The sequence below is a fragment of the Pleurodeles waltl genome, chromosome 9, assembly GCF_031143425.1.
Source record: "Pleurodeles waltl isolate 20211129_DDA chromosome 9, aPleWal1.hap1.20221129, whole genome shotgun sequence".
In the NCBI taxonomy this organism is placed as follows: domain Eukaryota; kingdom Metazoa; phylum Chordata; class Amphibia; order Caudata; family Salamandridae; genus Pleurodeles; species Pleurodeles waltl.
The window spans coordinates 1,057,520,066-1,057,542,707 of NC_090448.1; the positions used below are offsets into that span (position 1 = coordinate 1,057,520,066).

The 22,642-nt window shown below is 42.4% G+C and overlaps 1 protein-coding gene across 3 annotated transcripts in view; it reads right to left on the minus strand.

Moving 5' to 3' along the window:
* The window catches only part of LOC138258777 (galectin-3-like), an 82,332-nt gene extending 60,099 nt beyond the window's left edge, over positions 1 to 22,233 (minus strand). Inside the window, exons 1-3 of one of the 3 annotated variants that reach the window (XM_069206024.1) lie at positions 22,090 to 22,233; positions 8,171 to 8,225; positions 5,071 to 5,092 (exon numbers count right to left, since the gene is read on the minus strand). In XM_069206024.1, the coding sequence (XP_069062125.1) occupies positions 5,071 to 5,092; positions 8,171 to 8,211 (63 nt within the window). In that variant the 5' untranslated portion in view covers positions 8,212 to 8,225; positions 22,090 to 22,233. The remainder of the gene's footprint in view (positions 1 to 5,070; positions 5,093 to 8,170; positions 8,226 to 22,089) is intronic. The other 2 variants (XM_069206022.1, XM_069206023.1) reach the window with 2 other exon arrangements.
* Positions 22,234 to 22,642: the final 409 nt, after the last annotated feature.

Sequence of the window (22,642 nt, forward strand, 5' to 3'; positions counted from 1 at the left end):
CAGCCCCCAAGGAAGCGTGAGTTTTCAGCTGCCCTGACACTACATTACCTATAACTCACCACTCTAACTTGCACTGCGCTCTGAGAAATTATATTATATCATTTCATGTAACATGTCTTATAATGACTGCTATAATTTCAGATGATATAAGTTTCTAACATATGTAAGGGTATAACCAGTGCATAGAGAAATGACAAGTTATAGTGAATGTAGTGTGGCAATTGATGCAACAAGAATGTGCATGGAGGTGCGCGATTTATAGTAAACTGAAGGTGGTGTGTAAATTATAAATGTAAGTGCTAACTAGTGATTCGAAAAGTAGAAATTTAAATTATACCTATAACTTTATCATTTCTCCAGTTTGAATAGTTGGTGTTTTTCAAATCATAGTGTCAAGTGTCATTTTATTTGGTGTAGTTCAATGCAGTATTGTAAAGTGTATAGTGAAAGACAGTGTCATACAGCGTTGTTTCATAGAGTCTAGTGGCATGCAATACAGTAGGATGTGGTGGCATTGTGTTTAGTAGAGGAAAGTGTTATGTAGTGGAGTGCCATATAGTGGAATGGAGTATTGTAGAGTGTAGTGGCGTAGTGCCATCCAACTCTAAGCTTTATATAGGAGCTGTTCTTCACCTAAACTTTGAAACTGCCCAGGGTTCTCTGCTTCATTTTTGCATAATCTATGTGACACTCTAAGACTGAAAGGTTATTGTTTTGACTTATTCTGGGTGCTCCCTTGTGTCTGGACAAAGCAAATCCTCTCTGAAGCGCTGTAATGACAGTGAAGCATGTGTCAGGGGTTGCTTTTATGTATTCCAGGTTGACTTGAATGGTATGTTATCAATCCAAAGTTGTAATATTGTGCCTGAAGTGATAAAAGGCTTTTGTCATTTTACAGCTCTGCATGCATGTCACTAGTTAATCATATACTTAAAGATTTTGCTGTGCAAAGGGCACAAGACTTTGGGCCAGGTGTATGAAGAAACCACTTTGCGATTCTCTAATAGCGATTTTTAAGAAATCGCTATTTCTGATTCGCAAAAAGGTATGTATCATATTTGTGATTTGGTAATAGCGATTTCTTTAAAATCTCAAATGCTATTACCGAATCGCAAATAGCTAATCTGAGCCCATTCGCAACTTGTGAATTGTTTGCATTTCACAAATTGCGAATTCCTAACTGGAATTCATAATTTAAGAAATGCAAAACCCCAGGGTGCTGGGGGCCTAACGTGCCCTCTGCTGCACCCCAAAAAGAAATTCAGGACATGTTAGGCGCACACATGCCGAAAGGGCATGTGTGCGTTACATGTCAATTTTAAAAATGCATTTTTAAAATTTGCACATTGTTACCACCAAGTTTTACTTGGTGGTAATTGTGATTCCTTAATGCCCAATTCGCATTAAGGAAAAGCTTGATACATGTGCTTAAGAAATCGCAAATAAGGATTCCTTATTTGCGATCTCTTATTCAGAGAATCACAATTTGTGATTCTCTAAACGGGCTGGCAATTTTAACTAATCGCTATTTTAGCGATTCCTTAAAATTGCATAGTGAATGCCTTTCATACATAATGAAAGGTATTTTTACATACGCAAACAGCCATTCGCACTGTTTGCAAATGCAAAAACGCTTGATACATGTGGCCCTTTTTCCCATTCTAGCTCTGTGTGGATGGCACTTGCTAATACTATGCTTAAAAACTTTGCTGGAAAAAAGACATTTGAGGAGAGTAGATTTTATAATGTTGTAGGGTGCTCTATATAGCAGCTGTGTTCCACCTAAACTTGGTAACTACCCAGAGTTCTCTGCTTAATTTTTGTATAATCTATGCAACATTCTAAGCCTGGAAGGGTGCTTATGGTTAAGATCATGTTGCCACAGGAACTTAATTGTTTGATTTTCCTACAACTTTGGCAATCTTTGCTGAATCTTAACAACATTTTTCCAAAAAGTCTCATTCACCTCAGCTTCTTTCTGAAAAATTTTGGGGTAATTGGTCAAGCGGGGCTGATAAAAAGGTGGCTCATGGCAAAATTGCAATTAGACACAGCAAAGGAACTATACCACAGATGGCAGAAAGCTAGATCTTGACAGAGAAAGGGTTTGTTCCGGGATTTGGTGCAAATACATTCAGTAGTTTTGGAGAAATGAAGGTTCAAAATGTATGTATGTTTCAAGCAGCAACTGATCTGTAGGTCTAACAGATTAATAGATATAAATAGCCATTTTAGAACTTGGCGACTCAGTCCCCTGCCCTGAATAAAAAATAATAATAATAAAAAAACAATTAAAAAAAATAAAATATATATATATATATATATATATATATATATATATATATATATGTGTATATATATATATATATATATGGGGCAGGGGAGAGATGCCATGCCCTCCAAGTGGTGGCAGGGGAGGGGGGGGAGTGTGCCGGGGTACTCTTCCTGTGGCCAAATACTTAGGGGGTCATTACGACACTGGCGGGCAGCGGTGCAGCCGCATTCCCGTGGCCCCCATTACGACATTCCCGCTGGGCCGGTGGGCGCAAACCAAGTTTGCGCCCGCCGTCCCAGCGGGGATGAGGCCGCAACATAGGAGCCGGCTCCTAATGGAGCCGGCGGTGTTGCGGCCGTGCGACGGGTGCAGTAGCACCCGTTGCGCTTTTCACTGTCTGCTATGCAGCGCTGCCCTGGCGGATTATCACCGCCAGGGCTAAAACGTCGGGAAACCGCCGGCCTCGGCGGTGCGACCGTGGCACTACCGCCGCGGTCGTAATAAGGGCCTCCGGACTGCCAGCCTGTTGGCGGTACGGACGCTACATTACCCCTGGCGAATGACCCCCATAATATCTCTGTACTGAGAAAAACAACACAGCCTCCTTGTGTTTCTTAATATGATCCCTCCTGTGTGACTCTGGGCCCAGGGAGGTAGCTTTTAATAATGTTTAGGGGAGGGGGCGTATACCCCCGTCCCCATGCCTCATTAATGCCCTGGTGACCCCATACCCTGGGGATGCATATAACATTTACGGGAGGGGTATGAGGCCCCTACTGTTGAGGCATTAAGGCCCCAGGAACCCCAGCTCGTGGGACAAAGTACAACATTTAGATGAGGGGGCATGTGGCCCACTCCCAGTGCCTTAGTGAGGGCACAGGGACCCCATCTCCTGGAGCCAATCTTGTTAATTAGGAGAGGGGGGACATGACCCCACCCATATCTCTTAAAGGACCAGCAGACCCCATCCCTGGGGCCATGACATAGGTTTTTGAGAAGGAGGCAAGGCAACCTTCCTCCCCAAGCCACACAAAGATCCAAAGGCCAAACAGGAGAGTGACTTAGGGACCCCATATCCTGGGACACTGCAGTTGCCTGCCTGGGAGAGTGTGGGCATACCCTGCAGGCACTCTCCTGGGCAGGGAACACAACTTTCATGTGAGAGAAAATGTACTCAGCCAGATTCCACCAGTAGCACAATGTGTGCTTGCTTGTGAGCTGGCTGGGGCCATGCGGCCCCTGGGCCTCTTCCACTAGCCCCCAACAATTAGGCTGTACGTGGGTCCCCCGGGTACACACTGGACCACCTACTTTTAAAACATTTTTTTAAATGTGCAGATCACACCACAGTGTTGGCTGGGGATCCTGCAGGGGCTGCGGAGGCCCTGGGGCTTTCTCCCTGCAGCCTCCAATTTTTGGAAATGTTGTGGGTGCACAGGAGCACCAACATTAAAAATAACAGTGCCTGAACCAAGTAATAGTGCCAGCTGGGGAGCGGCACAGGCTGCTGGAGCCTTGGGGATCCCCCTCCAAGCACCCACCTTTTGAAAAAAAGGTGTAAAGGAAGACTGGGTGCCCAAAGTGGGCACCAGGATGAGCAAGAATTTTTTTTACAAACCAGAAAAAAATAGAAAAAAATAATAAATGAGCAGCAGGAACCGTTTATTTATTATTGACTGCTCCACCAAGGAATGCCCTATAATGCCCTGCAAAGACTTTTTAGTCTTATTTTTAAGATTCTGATGGTGCCCCCAGGGGCAGGAGCACTAAAAAGAAAGTTTTTTAAATGTTCTGGAGGGCTCCTGGGAGCTCGTCAGCCCCCAAGCTACATCAAAAAAGCACAGTAAGTCCCCTGAGCCATTTATTCCATGACCCCAGGAGAGCTTACTATATTTTCCAAAGCAATCCAAGCTGCAGCTGGATTGCAGAACATCTTGTGGTTGGTTTTATGGTTGCTTTTTGTGGCCTGAAAAATGTCAAAAAAGATTCAAGGACATGTTTAATGTTATAGTTTCATAATGCCTTACTGGAAATATAATCACTGTTAAACATTGCAATGTAGGTTTTGGTGACTTTTTGACAAAGCAAATAGTGCTGTTTTATATATATTGCTTTGCTGGCCCCTTGATAGAACAAATAGGCCCACTGACCATTTGCAAAGTCAATAGATCTGCCTTACTTAAAATGACCCCACACGCAATATAGTCAGCTGTGTGCGACGGGGGATGAGCACCCACAAGATTTGGCTGCCCAAGTAACTATAACTGATGCCCTAAAGTAAAAATGTGCATCGTGGGGGCATGACTTCTAGTTCCTTTAGGGCGTGGGTTATAGGTACTTTAGACAAATATAACTGGTGAATTCCAGTGGTTTTGTTTGTTTAAAAGGCATTCTTTTTCTGACATTTTCACTTAACTATGACACCCCTCTAACCTTTGTTTTTTCAGTGAGTATATACATGCATACATACATACATGGACATAGCTTTCCATGTGTCAGTGGTAGTGCACCATTGGGCCAGTAGTTGGTAGGAGCCCTACTGTTATTCAATGTTTTCCATAAATTGTAAGCAAAGATAGGCATGGGAAACTTGAAACTAGCAATTCCACTTATATAAACATATATACAGGTTCCTGAAACATCAGCTCTAATTAAGCACCTCCTTTGTTAAAGTACACTTCAGCTCATAAGAAACAAACAACTCAAAATACACCCAGACATCCACTGGATAATGTTATAAGTCATGAAAGTCGTAAGGGGTCACTTGCATAACTTGAAATAAATATAGAACTTACAAAATTTGCTGCAGTCGATCCACTAAAATTAAAATAGGATATTATTAGTGGATGATTTCTACTTGATATTTTAAAACAGTGCCTTACAATGAAAACATAGTAGCGAAATTACATCAGCCAACATTATGAATGTGGGAAATATAAGCTAGGTCTAAGCTAGTATGTGGATTCCGGGCCATAGAACTCACAGTGCTAGAGCCACATGCAAAATACTGAAAATATTGTTTGGGGCATAGGTATTCCTTTTGTACCTCACCTCCTGCCAGCCATCCCCACCACCATCTGTTCCTTCCTTTCCCCTCTTCCTCTCTTGATCTGCTCTGCTACTGCGTCAGTGACAGGCTGTCAAACAGGCCTGCTGTAGAAGGCTGGACCTTATTTTTGATGTTGCAAGAGTAGGTAACCGCGTTTGTTAACCACTGTTGCTATGTATCACAGTAGTGAATCACCAAATTTCAAATCTGGTATTCATGCTAGCGGTACTCAATGAAAGTCATACATGACAAGCACTGACAAACCCAATAGGTCTCACCTATTTAAGAGCTATTGGTTTTATCAAACGCGATATGATGCAGCAAGCACCGACTTCGAGAGGCAGTGATCTTTGTTCTTAATTTAGGTTTATTTTCTGCTTTTGCACAAACAAACTTTTAATTATCTTACGTCTGAGCTAGGTTCCCCGTTTTAGCTTCCACACCCTTTCCTACTTTCGGGGCTCCGGGACAGTAGATTTGTCTTGCTAGCCTCCCGATCCAAATTCCCCACACTTCTTCTAATGAGTTTTTTAACGTTAGTGTGCAAAGGTTGCAATGATCAAATGCAGTAATAAGTAAAAAGAATAAACTAGTGTGGTTCAGTCAGTATAGTTACTGGAACTAAATCCCGGCTTTTTTACATAAACTATTAAAGTATCTGCTCTTCAGTAAAAATTAAAAGCCCTAGTTGTTTGCCCACTAAATAACAAATGATTGGTCAAATTAATTTGGCTTTCATATCCATAGATTTTGTAGCTCACCTATCATTCCTGATGTTGTACCCTAGCTAGGCTTTTTCCATTGTTCAGAGCAGAAACTAAGGATTGTATTGTATTAGTGTGTGGTGACTGAAATATGAAGACATATGTCCCTATTTTCAGCTAAACGTAGAATTGAAAGAAAACCTTCCAGTCTAAAGCTTTCAGTGTTACACCTGAGTATGCTCAGTCTATATATGTTTTAATATCAAAACCACTCATATTTATTAAATAACCTCATATGCCTAGATTTGAACTTCCCTCTCCATCAACCCTCATACTATCCTATTTTCCAGACCTACACCTGGGGTCCCCTTCTTTTGAACTCTCTTTGATTCAACATTTTTTCCTCTATTGTCTTTAACCAAGTCCTTTGAAAGTTAACTTTGGTAGATTCTGGCCATCAATCAAAACACTGAAACAGGTTGGTCAGACCAATTGTTTGCCAATGTTTTATACTAAACATGAATAGTTGATGTTTTCTGGTTTAAACACAGATAATGGTGATGGTTTCTTGTTTTCATGTTTGCACTTCAAATCATTGGAGGTTTTCTTACTCTTTAAAAAAAATTCTGTTACTTTAATAATGGTATAGCTGAGACAAAGTGTAAATAATTTCTCTAATGGGGCTCACTTGAACATGCTACCTCCAATGTCGTACTTTTGAAGTGTGTGTAATACATTTGGGAGGCATTCTAAGTTGTTTTACTGTTTGGATTTTAGGTGTGACAGAACCCTGCAAATTCTTTATGCAAGGACTCTACACGTTTCATTCAATCCACTCAACAGTGACATCCCTTTCCAGTCAGCAAGATGCTACAGTGAAAAAGGACCAAATTGACAGATGTCCACTGGCGGACATTTACAGGAACCTCCATTCCAGCATCAAATGAATTGAAAGTGTGCAGTGGGGATCCCTCAACATGATGTGTTGCACGGTAAACTTTCCAATTCATTTTTTAACTTTCAAAACCAAAATCCAAACTAAAACGTCTATTTTAAACATAAGAAAAAACACAATGACCCAATCGCCATGGGAGATTTCTCCCATGGTGTGAGCGTCATTTAAACGTTTTTACTTTCACTTACTACCACACTTTGGATGGTAGTAAGTGAAAGCAAAAGCTTGCCATTAGTCTGTCCACTCCATATCGAGTGGGTGGACCTATGGCAAAACCTCTAATGGGCCTTACTCTGTTAGGCCGTTGGAGGTATAAGTAGGCAGCAGAGACTGGGTAGCCTCAACCGTTTACATACTGAAGGTCCAACTGACTCTAAATGAGGTGGGCAGACCTTCTGTTTGACAGAAAGGGTACTCCATTGCCTCTGAGACAGAGTACCCGCTCCCCCAATCTCTAAATTGGGCCCATAGTATAACCTACCATTGATGTGATTTACAGGTGTTTGAATCCTAGCAGGTCCCATTTAGCCCTTCATCCTTTTGATATTGATCTATTACCTTAATTTTGTAAAACCTAATAACCTTTATTTATGTATTTTAGAATGGGAAACTGTGTATTTTCAGGACCATATAAAAAGCAAGGTATCAGTGCTTATAAAAAGAGTATGATTTTCAAATAGGGTTTTGAAACAATTGGATTCACTCAATCAATCTTCTAGGAATCTAATTTCTGTACTGTTCAATTCAGACAGCTTTCCACAGAGTTTTACAAATTGAAGGGGTTTAATGCACCACTTTGTTGAATGATGGATGGCTCTGTACACCATTGAGGAATGCCATTGAGTATCTGCAGAATGCTAAGTAATGAGAAGGATCTGACAATATTTGTTTGTCATACGTAGTTCTGGATGCTGAAGAGCATGGGGCCTCCTTCACATTTTCTAACCTACAAATGTTTTGCTGCTATACAAAATCTTATTAATGTGCTCCCTGTTTTGCAATTGTTCACTAATGTAACACAGTGTTTGACTTAGCACCTAGTATTCTAGGCATCTACTTTCTACGTATTTAGATGCATACTTCTAAACAACATGTCTAAAATGGAAATAATATTGTTTGCCTCAAATGGTAAATTCCACAAAAACGTCTGGTTACATAATATTTGCAGAGTTCAAAGATCCACTTACAGGTTAAGAAGGAGCAAACATATGGTAATGAATGCCAGCATGATTGCAGCAGAACCTAGAAGATAAAAACATTTTTATGCTTGATTCTTCAGAGAGCAACATTGATATCTGTGATGTTTTATACATCTATAGTATACATCTGATTTGGTGTTTTACACATAACCTTGGAAACCAAACAATCTAAAAAATGACCCTCCTTGTGACAGTGACCTTTGTGTTTACTCAAATGAGCATGCTTGAGTATTCATTGGCAATAACAGAATAGTGTAGATGTGAATAAACAAATCCAAAGCAATGTCAAATTAAATAATGGCTGGTGAGTTATCTTTATGAGATGTCACAATCTGCACAAACGGAGCTTTTACATTTTAGAGTATATTTCACATAACAGCCAACCAACAAAAGAAATCCCCTTGTAGAAGAAGAGGCTTAATGGATCAGCAAGTTCATTACTATTGACCTAAAGGCACAGGTGAGCAGTAAGATTTTTCTGTGTTTCTGTAGTTTGCATTAAGTGAAACAATAAATGAGGTTGAAGAAAGACTTAAATAGGAAAATAACTAGTGTGTGTTTTTTTGGACACTCACTTACTGATTGTCAACAGTTTGGACTGAGAAATCAGAGTTCTCTTCTTCATTTATTTCACAATTTGTTATGTCGACCATGAAATAACTTAACAATAATAATTTATTCTACAGTTGCTATCTTTATTTCAAACACATAAATTATTGAATGATTTACACACATTTTGTTTCTCTGTAATCATTGTGTTAACTTACCCCTGAAGAAGTTACTGCCTTTTGATGTTAGCAACAATGAATACACATATACAAAACTTGCTTAAATAAATTATTGGATTATCACATGAGAATGTAGGTTGTTTAGTTTGATTCATCATTGAACTGTATATCCGGGTGTGCCAATTTTTAAAAATCTTTTTTCAGTCTATCTTTGTAAAACATCCATACAAGCCAATTGTTCACTTGCTGCACTAACAGTGATTCTAAGAGGGAAAAATAGTATATTTTCTCTATTTAGACAGTGGACAGAGTCTTTCTCATATATAACAGTTCTAAAGAATAGCCTCATGAGTAATTAGTGCACTATACACATTGACATCACATAAAATAACATAAAGATGTTTCTACTATTTCAAAACCAATCAAAATACAGTAGAACTTCAAAAGAATACATATTTACTATCTTTTCAAAGCTATATTGTGAGTCAAATATATTGTGAACCTGCAAACAACAGACTTATTTCATTATTTTTTCAGCACTGAGGACAAAGGCACAACCCTCAGAAAGCACTGTATGTTTTTTTTAAATAAATCTTTCCCCTTATAGTGCTATGTCAACTGATTCACATAATACATCTATTTTGCTTCTCTCTGCTGGGAGATTAGCCCCACATGCTTTTTCATGTTCAGAATTTCCTACATATATCTGTGGAGCTAGACCACTGGACACAGCACAAAAGAAGTTCAGACATCTTCCAAAGCTCTTCTCTCTGACCCATTTTATTTCTGCACAAAATCAAAATAAGGGCAGCCAGACGTTTTTATAAGTGGATTGTCTCCACTTATAAATCAATAACCAAAAACATGTTCAAGAAAGAACCCACTTGTCAACTTGTAAATTGTCTCTCAGTCCTGCCACATGAAGGCGGTAAAATTGCCCTTTGTTTAAAAGGACGCTCACCTACTAGGATTTATAGCGCCACGCTTCATCATTGAGTCTTCACCCATATATTGAGTGTATCTAAATGGGCTCTAGCTTGAACTCAAGGGAGGTCTTTTGATTTCTCTGGAGGGAGGAACCTATATATAAAGTTGCTTACATCTATATAGGCAGGCCATTTAAAAAACACAGGGTGATGTCATAGGAGCAATTGTTAAGACTCTAACATCTGTTAGTTCTACATGCTACAGCCAAATTCCTGCCCCTCAATGGATATTACTTAAGGCACCCTTAGGCAAATTATTCAGAGGTTCCTGAGTAGCAGGCCCTTGCAGTGAGGTCTCTAACAAACATGGTAACCATATATAAAACATATAGGCTGCTGAACAACAACCAGAAGTATCCTAGACTACAAACAGCTATTTCTTTTTTCAAACATTCTCAATGCACAAAAATTAACATATCAAAATTGTTCATTTTCAAAAGCAGTTTCTCTTGTTTCAATTAATCAACATCATTCTCCAAGTTTTATTTTCATGTCACATATTCTGGGGGGCCAAGTTCATTCCCATTTATGTAGTAGGAATGCCATAGTCCCTAAAGCAAGCATAAATATGCATCACCTCCACTGGGTTGGCAGCCACCAACAGCTACAATTTGGTGCAGTCGGCCCCTTAGACCTCTGGTCCCTGGTTCTACTGCACCTGCTGCACTATCGATATGCATACCCCAGACTATATGTATACCCCAGACTTCCATCATGTAATTTGATGGTTAGTGATTCTATGATATACTCCTTATACTATCATGTAACACATTATGGCCCACATGTACGAACACATTTTCCCATAGACACAGAATGGATAAAACCCTTTGGTACATCTGGCCCTATGTCCTTATAGTTTGACCAGCCTTACTAGAGATTCACTTTTTAATTTTTTAACATTTATTTAACACACATAGGGGGTCATTCTGAGTTTGGCTGGCGGCGGGTGCCGCCAGCCAAACGGGAACCGCCAGAATACCGCTGCGCGGTCAAAAGACCGCTGCGGTTATTCTGAGTTTCCCGCTGGGCGGGCGGGCGACCGCCAGAAGGCCGCCCGCCCGCCCAGCGGGAAACCCCTTCCCACGAGGAAGCCGGCTCTGAATGGAGCCGGCGGAGTGGGAAGGGTGCGACGGGTGCAGTTGCACCCATTGCGATTTTCAGTTTCTGCTATGCAGACACTGAAAATCTTAGTGGGGCCCTGTTAGGGGGCCCCTGCAGTGCCCATGCCATTGGCATGGGCACTGCAGGGGCCCCCAGGGGCCCCACGACACCCGTTACCGCCAGCCAGGTTCTGGCGGTCAAAACCGCCAGAGCCAGGCTGGCGGTAAGGGGGTCGGAATCCCCATGGCGGCGCTGCCTGCAGCGCCGCCATGGAGGATTCCCCAGGGCAGCGGAAAACCGGCGGGACACCGCCGGTTTTCCGTTTCTGACCGCGGCTGTACCGCCACGGTCAGAATGCCCATGGGAGCACCGCCAGCCTGTTGGCGGTGCTCCCGCGGTCGTTGGCCCTGGCGGTCCATGACCACCAGGGTCAGAATGACCCCCATAGTTCTTAATTCACTTTGGATGTTCACCCGCCTCAAAAAATGATTCAACCAGTGGAAACTGCACCTACCCTAGAGTTAGCAGAGTTTCATGGTGATATGACATCCTCTGACATCCCCATATATTTTATCTACAGAAAAACATTTCAAACGTTTAACCCATCATTATAGTGATTAGCAAAAGGTATTGTAAAAGCATAAGAGAGATTATATTTTTTTACAGCTCCTATATGTTCTAAAATCCACTTTCAGCTTCCAAATGCTACTGCTATTGGATAAGTTATGGCTGTCACAACACAGCACATAAAATGTACGTCAATAGGCAACTATCAAAGCTCTTATTTATGTGGAACTCTCAAAGATTTGACCAGGTTCCAATCTGAGCTGTTTGTTCACTGATTTCTTTCACTGTTCAACATGGGAGGAGTAGTGTCTCATTCTGATTTCAGAAACAGTGTGGTGTGAAAGTGAGGCCCCACATTCATGTCCATATGTATGGATAGGCTTTCCATTTGGAGAAGCACACCCTTTATTCAGAATTTAAAAGGGGGTGCAACATAGGTAAGTGGGATGTTGTGCTCCTGGTGGTTTTGCAGTAACAATCATCTGAAACATTAAAAAAGAGGTACAGTGTGGAAGACTCTTCATCCTGAAGAGCCAGATCATAAGGAGGATAAGGGTATGTGATGAAGATTATTTTGAAGACATGGTCAGGCAGATTATATGGGAAACTGTGTGCTCACAAACAAAAGTTAATTGGCCAGGTGCAGGATCTGGGAATGAATTCTTATTCAGAGGAGATGGCACCTATGTCTGCAGATAAAATTGGAAAAAATAGACATAAGGAGATGCAACTTATAACCCTTGGGAATATTTGGCAGAACATCTATTTCTCCATTTCTCCTGTACTTCATTAGAAATAGTATTGAAAGGGCCCAAACAAAAATAATGTTCCCAGATCATTGTCCAGACTCCCTCCTATTGAGGATATACCAGAGTCAGGATCAGTTCACCCTTGGAGGCTAGTTTGATGGGGAGGACATCAGTGGTAAAGAATTTGGTAAAGGATATAATGCATAAGAAGATTGAATCTGCACTGAAGAACCTATATGCTGGAGCTGAGCTTTTCCATGAGAGCAGGAATATATGGAATTTATACTAGCCAGTCATGGATTTCTAGTCTTGAAGACATTTCTTTCAAAGCCACTGTTCAAGGTAAGTGTGTAGAGCTTTTGGAAGCAACAGAATGACAGCTGGTATTCTTATCAGGCATTTCTTTCCATGTTGTGAGAGCCTCGGCAGTGGCTGAAGGGGCAACAACTGTGGATAGAAGGAGTGTTTACCTAAGAGACTGCCATACAAATACATCACAGAAATCTGCTGCCATTTGTTTATTCTCTGAGAGGGTAAAACTGATTGGACCAAAGCTAGAGGAAAATCATCATTGTCAGTTATCAGGATCATCAATAGGATCAAGTAAGGATCAAGTAGGCCATCCTTTTCGTAATCTTCCAAGAGACCAACAGCACAAGTTTAAAGTCAGAAGTGGAGAAGAACTTCAAAAGTCAGTTTGAGCATAAGGGAAGGTCTTCTCCAACCAGTAAGACACAGCTTTGCCAGATATGGCAAAAAGTGGCCAGTTGGAAGCTCAATAGGACACTACAGAGCAACATTTAGACAATACACCTCAGAAGCTTGGGTTCTTAAGACTGTCTTAGACAGCTATCAAGTTAAGATTGCTTCTTGCCTTCGAAGATGGTAATCATTCATACACTTTTACCCTTTAATCCAATCAAGACTGAAGCAATCCCATGAGCGATGTTGTGCTGCCTTGACAGTCTGCTCCCCAGTGACGCTGACGCTTGGCTGGAGAAGTCAAATAGTACTGAGATTGTAGACTATAAGGATCTGGATTGGAGTTTCCTGGCTAAGGGGGAACTTCTAAAAGTATAACTGGGCATTAGAGTTGCCATAAGGCCACAATGGGTACAATGTGAGCAGAAGCGGTGTAAGCCCTATGTGACAGGGTGCAGAGAGGCACACTACACCCCTCATCTCTCCACTTGGGGGTCAACTGTGAGTGTGATGGCACTGGTCTGGAAGTGCCTTGATGGGGTGGCAAGGGTGGGTGCCCATGCCCACACTTTGACTTTACTTCTATCAACCTTTTTTGGTGTTCTACTGCCCTAGTGATCTGGCTTGGAGTCAGGGGGGGCTATTTAGTCAAGTGAGGGAAGAGACTCATGCACGGGGGTCCTAGAGTTGATGCCTTGATCTCACACCCTGGCAAGGCCCAAGTTGGGGATAGGGAATCATCTGCCCAGAGGGTGGGGAGTGGATTGGTGCTAGTTGAAGGGATGGGATGGGGACCATTTTGCAGTTTGCTGACAAAGGCTGACAGGAGGCAGGTAGAGAGTCTGAAGAGATACACCAGGTATAGGAAATGCAATGGCACATGCAGCCTCCTAGCGGTGAGCAAATGGATGGGGATGCACGTCCTTAGCAACCACAGCACAGGATAAACAGGACTTTAGTCTCATTGAATGTCTGGGGGCTAAATAACTGTACTAAAAGACAAAGGCCCTCATTCTGACCTTGGCGGGCGGCGGAGGCCGCCCGCCAAAGTCCCGCCGTCAAAATTACCGTTCCGCGGTCGAAAGACCGCGGCGGTCATTCTGACTTTCCCGCTGGGCTGGCGGGCGGTCGCCTTCAGACCGCCCGCCAGCCCAGCGGGAAAGAGGCTTCCACGATGAAGCCGGCTCGGAATCGAGCCGGCGGAGTGGAAGCTGTGCGACGGGTGCAGTTGCACCCGTCGCGTATTTCACTGTCTGCGCAGCAGACAGTGAAATACATGTAGGGGCCCTCTTACGGGGGCCCCTGCAATGCCCATGCCAGTGGCATGGGCACTGCAGGGGCCCCCAGGGGCCCCGCGACCCCCCCTACCGCCATCCGGATCCCGGCGGTCCGACCGCCGGGATCTGGATGGCGGTAGGGGGGGTCGGAATCCCCGCGGCGGTGCAGCAAGCTGCGCCGCCGTGGAGGATTCAATGGGGCGGCGGTACACTGGCGGGAGCCCGCCAGTGGTGCCGGTCCGACCGCGGCTTTACCGCCGCGGTCGGAATCCCCATTGGAGCACCGCCGGCCTGTCGGCGGTGCTCCCGCGGTCCTCCGCCCTGGCGGTCAAAGACCGCCAGGGTCAGAATGACCACCAAAGTGTGTAGTCCTACCTGCTGAAGTACAGGGTGCAAGAGGCACTCCTACAAAACCCACTTGTTGAGGGTGGAGGTAGGATGCCTGGGAAAATGGTGGTGAGGACACATCTTTGCAGCTACATATTCTAGCTATGCCTGTGAGGTGGTGCCATGTGACAGGAGTCCCCTTTCTGCAAAACAAGGTACTGTCAGACGCCAGGGGCATTATGTCACAGTAGTGGAAGGGTATGATACCTTCATTGAAAACACATATGCACCCAATGTCAATGATAGGGAGTTCTAGCCAGAGATGCGGAAATGGACTGCTCCATATCTCCATATGCGTTTTATTTGTGGGTGGGAGATTTTAATTGTGTTCTTAGTTTGCATCTGCACAGAGCCCACCTAGGCAGAGCCATAAACCTCAAATGGAAGCCCCACTGGGGGAGGTGGTAGAGAAGCTTAATCATCTAGGGATTTGGCGGCACTACCACAGTGAAATTTCTTTTTATTCCCTTGTATATGGGGTGCACAGCAGACATCGATATGGTGCTTGGAGGGTAGAGGATTTGGACTTGTTTAAAAGTTCTGGGTAGCTTAACTGTTATTTATCTGATCACTTCCCGTTATTGATTATACTGCTATCCTGTTGTGGGGACTCTTCAAAGAGGTGCTTGAGGGAGTAGTGTCCCAAAAGCATGTAAAGGAGTTCTGTTTCACTTCTTTCATGAGGACTCGCACACCACGAGCAACGGGATGACTGAATTGGAGGCTTACAAGGTTGCACTGAGGGGGAATGTATGGGATATATACATTGGGTGTTGGCACAACTGAAGTGTGAGCTCGATGACTTGGAGCACAGGTAGGCAACTTTGGACGGCCCCATCGAGCGAGCCATTGAAGCCTGTAGCCAGAAAACGCAGGCTGGGTGACAAATGGGGGACACTTGGGCTCGTCTTGAGAAATAAACTCATACCCAATACTGACAACGACTGCTCAGGGAAGGTGATAAGATAGGTGAAATGTTGGTGTGGTGCTAAACAGAGAACGGCCTTAGTCGCATACCCTGTGCGGGGGAATGATGCAACTGTGGTAGCATGTGATCAAATGAACAGTGCTTGTGCAGGGTACACGCGGGAGCTGTACAAGTGATGGAGGTGTACCTCAGAGTAGGGGCACTGCCCAGGGTAAGCCTAGAACTTCAAATGCTCCTGGAAGCCCCCTTAATGTTGGAGGAGTTATGGGAAGTTCTGGTGGACTTGAAGCGGGCATACTAAACAAGGAAAAGATGGTGGGGGGCTGACTCAATCCACTGAATTCTAGAAGATACTTCCGCTGTCAATGATGGGGTGAATATCAGTGGCGAAGATGGGCTTCCTGCCGTGATGCCTCTATAAATTGCAGAATGCAATGTGCCTGATTTCCCCCTCACGCAGCTAGATAAACAACTGGAAGACCTGGTATAGGCAGAGGGTTGGAGACGTGTTAAGCTTGACACGCTTATGTTCCCATGGGGGAGTGGAGCCCTCGGGTTAACTGATCTCTTTCTGTATTATGTGGCAGCGCTGCTCTAGCATGTGATACAGTGGCTTGATGAAGACTCGATCTGAGAAAATGCCTTGCTAGCAGAATACATGAACCATTTACCCTTCCGGAAGTCCTCATGATGAGGAAAAACTGTTCCAAACTCCAACAAATTAGTCGAGTTTGGTACAGGGTGGTGACAGTGGTCCCGAGCAGGGCGTCATACGCAAAAGATCTGCCCCTCAGGGCAGTCAGACTGCTCCTGGCTCTTTTAAAAGACATGTCCTTCGCGAGGTGGAGGGAGGGTGGCAATCTCTATCTCACAGTTTATCACCTTTGTCCAGGAGCAGTTTGGGGTCAGCCCGGAGGAGTTATTACAGTATGCTAGATTTCCATTCACAGCTGGAGGGGTCTGAACTACGTTCCGGGATGAACTGCAGAAGCTGGCAGGTTGCAGACGGCTCATTACACACCTACAGGTATCCCACACCGTACAGATGTGAGGACATAGCGTGAGCTAGGGAGAGTGGGAGCACAAACTGGGGAGATGAACTGTCAGAGGCAGAATGGCAGAAAGCTTGCATGCAGGTTTAGTTTGGTTTAAATTTCTCCATCACATTTACTTGACCCTCCTGTAAATCGGGCAGTGACAAGCGCGACAGGGCTGTGCAGGGGGGCCCCGGAGCACCCCTTCTGCCATCTTTTCCCTGGCGGGGGAAACTGCCAGGGAAAGGCTGGAGGAACACGGGTTCTTTATCGAGAGGGCATCACTGCTTGCAGCACTGCCCCGTCGGATATAGAAATAGCCATTGTCAGGCTGCCTGGCGGCGGTAGCCTGGCGGTGGCAGAGGGCCGTCTGTGGTGGTCTTCCTGTGTTAGTAATATGGTGATCCAGACCGCCATGCCGGTGGGGGTAATTTCTGCCACTGCCGGCATGGCGGTCTGGACCGCCATGTTCATAATGAGCCCCTTAATCTGAGTCATCCTCCAGAAGATGGCGAAATTGTGTTTGCTAGGGGTGCTCCTACGGGATATGTAAAATGCCTGCCTGTATACTGGTGTGGGGAGGGTCTTAGCAAGAGGCCAGATTGACATTGGCAGGTGGGCACCCCAAGCGCTAGAAATCTCAGCTTGGAGACAGGACCCGGAGGAGTGGACACAGGCAGATGAGCAGAACATTAAACACACCTGAAGAGACAAAAAAGCAGCAGACAATCTGGCAAACTGTGGGGGAAATAATATAGAACATTGTTGATCTTCCAGATGATAGGCCGAAACCCAAGCATCAGGGTAGCGCATACTGGTATTGGCTGAATAAATGGTCAAACAAAGGGTGAGATGGCCAGGGGGAGAGGTGAGTCAGGATGAACCTACAGATGTAATAATTGTGAAGTGTCTGCACTAGATATTGTCTTGTTGTGTTATGTGTTTGTATTGAAAAATGCTAATAAACACACTTTAAAAAAAAAGACCGGAGTAACGAGAGCAGGTCTTCATTCACTGACAGTGAAGAACGCAATCAGAGCGATCCCTGCACTGTAAAGGGAGAAAGGCATAAATATTCAATCATATTGGTGCCAAATATGACAAGAAGCTATAAACTTGTAATACATTTACAGAATTACATTCAAAGGTCCTCAAGGGTGATCACAAAAATGATGGCTCCATTGATATTCCTTCTGTATCTTCAAGAGTATATATCTGAACAATCTCCGGTTTCATGCTCCATCCAGAGAGGTAGTCTTGAAGGATCTGAGTTCTGTCCAGAAAAGACTAACTCAACATTGGTTGATTATCAGTTATTCAAAATGTCTTTACAGGTACTCATTTCAGAATAGATTGGAAAATAATATTTCTACATACAGAAAGAGAGAAGATATCCAGGCAGAATCTCTCTACCTTTTCATTACAATATCAGGCTCAAGCACATCATTGGCTGTAAGTGCCAGGACAAATAGCATACTGTGTGTTTTTGATGCCCTAGGCAAGGCTTAATTTTCAACCTCTTCAGGTACATCTGTTGAAGTTATGGGGCCTAGCTTTTAGGGTATATAAAAGGAACATTCAAATTACCCTTCAGATTGCCATGAATTTCCAGTTGTGACTGAGGTGGAGTTGTTACCCAGGGGGTTTTCTTTCAGAAAACTCTTCCTTCAGAACCCCCTCTGATAGTGACAACATGCACATGTGCAACAGTATGAGTAACCCTTTCGAGCCTAGAATTTCAGACAGAGAACTAGAGAATCATCAATCCTCATAATCACAAGAGCTATTAGCAATTCAAAGAGCATTGTCTCATTTCCAGATATATCTGCCTATTCTTGTCTTGAACAATCTGGTGGCCATGGGATATATAAATTGTCAAGAGGGAACCAGATAATCCACCCTCAATATGGTAGCTAGGAAGATATCCTCTTTTATCCCTGGCAGCAGTGCATATCGGGCATAGGAAAATCTGCAAGTGGAGAGGTTGAGCAGAATTTTCATGGCCTATCAGAATCTATCTCTGTCTGCTGAAATCGTCATGGAGATATGCTAGAGGTTTGGAGACATATTCTGTTTGCTTTTCCTGAGAACATTCACCTTCAAATTTTGTGTTCTCGGTTTCTAGCACTAGAGGCATGGACAGTAGGTATAGTGCCTATTTCTTGTTCATATCTTCCACTTTACATGTTTCCTCCTTTTTCACTCATACCTCATCTGCTTCTGAAAAGGGACGATGAAGCAGTGGAGATAACATTGATAATTACATTCTGGCCATAAAGAACTTGTTTTCCTCTACTGCCATCCATGTCTCTCTTCCCCATGTAGAATTCCACACTGTAATTTCCTCTTTGAGAACAAAGTTGTCTCTCTCTTCAATGGATGGCTCTTGCGCTTTAGAGGTGGAAAGGATTGGGCTTCAAAATAAGGGAATCCCACTCCACTGAACTGAAGTTCTGGGTGGTATTCCACACTCAAAGCCACTTGAAGAACCTTCGGTTGTGGTAATGTAAGAACTTGTCCGTTCCATTGATTGCAAAGTACCTATGATTCTTCAAATTACATATGGGGGTCTTAAGAAGAATTTGGTGGTGTCATCCTTGAGAGCTCAGCTGGAAGCAATAGGAGCCTTTTGTGAGCTTTGGGGTGTTTTGGGAATAGAGGATGGCCTGGGGTTTAGAATGCTGAAATGTTTGTTTATTGCTAGATCCCTAGGTAGAGCCACTGTTCCTCCCTGGGATTCAACATTGTTTTTTAAGTCCTAGAGGGATGTCCTGTAACCTCCTAATATTGTGGCACTGAGGATTTTGACTGGGTAGGTGCTATTGCATCGACCAGAAGGACTGAGGAGCTAAGTACTTTTATATGCAAATCGCCTTATTTGAGAATTCTTGATGACGGGATAATTTTGAAATGGGCAAGGTGGCATCCATTGTTCACAGAGATCAGGAATTCCTGTTGCCACTCGTTTTTCCCATCTTCTCAGGAAGAAATTTTGTTACATTTGTTGATGTGAAAATGTCAGACTCTCTTTTACCCAGGCTAATTCTTTGTGCAACAGCTTCAGATTCTGGCAGATATTCCTCCTAAATATTTAGTAAAAAATACTGGGTTCTATTTACAATCTACCTTTTATAGTATATCTTGTAGTACAATATCAGTATCACTTACATAATACAAATTCTTTTCACAAACCTACAATTTGAGTTTTCCACCTTACCTACCTTTTATGTCTGAAGGTTACTATAACTATTACAGAGATCTCCTCACACGTACGGCTACAGTTTAGTAGTAAATTTGACGGTATGGAAAGTGGCTGGAAAATGAGGAATAATTACTACTAAATGAGAGAAGTTTAGGGATGATTAAGGAGGGCTTAAGTTGGGGATGGGGTTGATTTAGGAATGGACATTTACCCACCCACCAAAGAGTAAAGTCATTCCTATTCACAAACTCCACTTTTAAAGTTACTACAAGGAAAGAGGACCCAAAGCAGTAGTTTAATGTACTCCAGCCTAGAGCTGGAGTAACTCCAACACAACACAGAACCAACCACAGTATTGCACCATACTCTCCTATAGAAAATAATAAAAGGGAGGTGCATAAATCAATACCCCCGGGGAAATAACGTTAAAATCAAATAATTTATTTTTACTTCTTAGAAATATATGAATGTGAATAATGTTAACAAAATTAAATATATAAACTATTATCTGATATAACATTTTATTAGTTTTTAAGTTAAATATAAATGTGACTTTAATTTTTAAAATTATAAATTAATTCTATACATTTGTTTAAGTTATTTTTACTACATATTATTTAAAAATGTACATTAGGCGTGTTTGATACATCTTTAAAACATAATTTCAATTTAATTTAATATATTTAAATGTATTTATTAAATAGTTAGTAGAAGGTGCTCTAGACTTTTTATTGTGTTCTACATTTAAAATAATGATACATCAGGATTTAAAATGTATAAGGAGCATCTACTTGGAGTTAAGTATAATAAACCTATAATTATCTATAAGTACTTACTTTGGCGACATTTCAATAGTCAATATTTTGGATATAATATTTTTGCACAACCATATTAAATCCAGAATATTTTGATACCATATCCTGAATTATACACAGCTTTATGTGTTATGCTTTAGTTTTATGTGGCTCAACATAGCAAGCTAACAGTTTTGCAACATAGCAGGGTAGTAGTTTTGAGTCTTTGGCATTAAAATGTTCACTCCTTACAGTTCAAATTCTTTTCATTCTGGTTCCATGCTTACAATACTATAAGCTTTCACCCTGTGCACTTTCGCTGTAATGCATATCTATAAAAACAAACCAAGGCTGGGCAAGGATGTTTTGCTGTTTTAGGAAAAAGTAAATGGTACCAACACTAAGCACATCTTCATCCTCTTGTTACCCTGAATTTGTTTGGTAGTTCCAGTGGCGGTCTGGCACCCCTGTGCTGGTGTTGACATAGTGAGACGTCTACTCTCACCTAGTTCAACAACTATAAATGAGGCTTAATGGCAGATGACACAGATTGCACTAATGCCCATGTAACTCCTTTCGTCCCATATTTAGCAGGCCGGACTGGCCATACAGGAGACTGGGCTTATTCCTGTTGGGCTGGCAGGGTGCTGATCAGTTTTACTGCTGGTGGAGGCTGGAATTGTTGCTGGGGAACGGGCCAGCTGCTCTTCCTGACTGCAACGGTTCCTCACTTTAAAAACAATGCATTACAAATCATTTTAAAGTGTACCAGTCAAACCATGCTCACTTCAATACTACTTTTTGGATTTGGTTACTGCGTTTTCTTTCAGGGACTCATGGAGAAAGGGGAGGCGGCTGTTGTTTTACTCAAAGTCCAGTACATATATAAGGACTCTTCAACATTCAGAACAGTGTGTTTCTTTAAATTGTGACCACTGCAAGGTATTTCAGTTTAGTATATTAAATTATACTGATACATTGAATGACAGTTGTTAAAAGTGATTCTAATCTTTAACTTAGAAAAATTCATTCCCTTTCGCCAGCGGCCTGAAGACAATGCAATTAGTAAACCAAGGCGGGAAGTCAGCCTGGCCACAGTTTTAGCAAATAACTAACAGATGCAAAATGTCACATTTTAAAGGTAAATCTGTGTACATGTGGTTTTAACACTTATCAGGCTGTGCAAATGAGTACACCAGCATCAGTGTAATCTATAAAATCCAGTCCTTATCATATAATCTTCTGTCACAAACATTATTACATCAAAATGAGGGATAAAATCACACCCAAAAAAATTTGAAGGGCTATTTAGACATTGTATAAAGATACCTTTCACTTTATAACGTTAGGTTTTTAAAGAAAATGTTTGAGTACAAAAGACATTCACACTAAGACTGGTATCATATTTGCTAATAATACTTATTGGTGAGCTATCTGAAAGAAAAGCATTACCTGAGCAAGGCCTTCAATGTCTCCTGATGTCCAATTACTGTCTGTTGCTGTGCTCTGAACAGAAGGTTCCAAGAGTCTACCTTTTAATGTCTGGTCAACCATTGATGCACACCTACTTTAGCTTGCCAAACACTTTGCTCTACAGCTCCAGATTATTATTTACATATATATTTTAAAATTGATAAATGATGATCTAAAGCTAATGAATGTATGCCTCAGGGAATGTGATCCACGCCTAGTTCAATATGCTAAATTCTTTGCTCTATGATATTCAGATTACCATTTGCATTAATATTTTTCGAGGAATTGATAAATGGTAAGTTAAAGCTAATATAGTTATGCCGCAGGGATTGTGACCCATGCCTAGTTTCAAATGCTTTGCTTTGCTCTACCACATGTAGATTATTATTTGCTAGGAATTGATAAACTTTGATCTGCAGCCCATAAATGTATACCTCAGGGATTGTGATCCATGCCTTGTTGAATGTGCCACATGCTTTGCTCTACAGTATTCAGAATAGTGTTTGCATTTATATTTTTTGAGGATTTGATA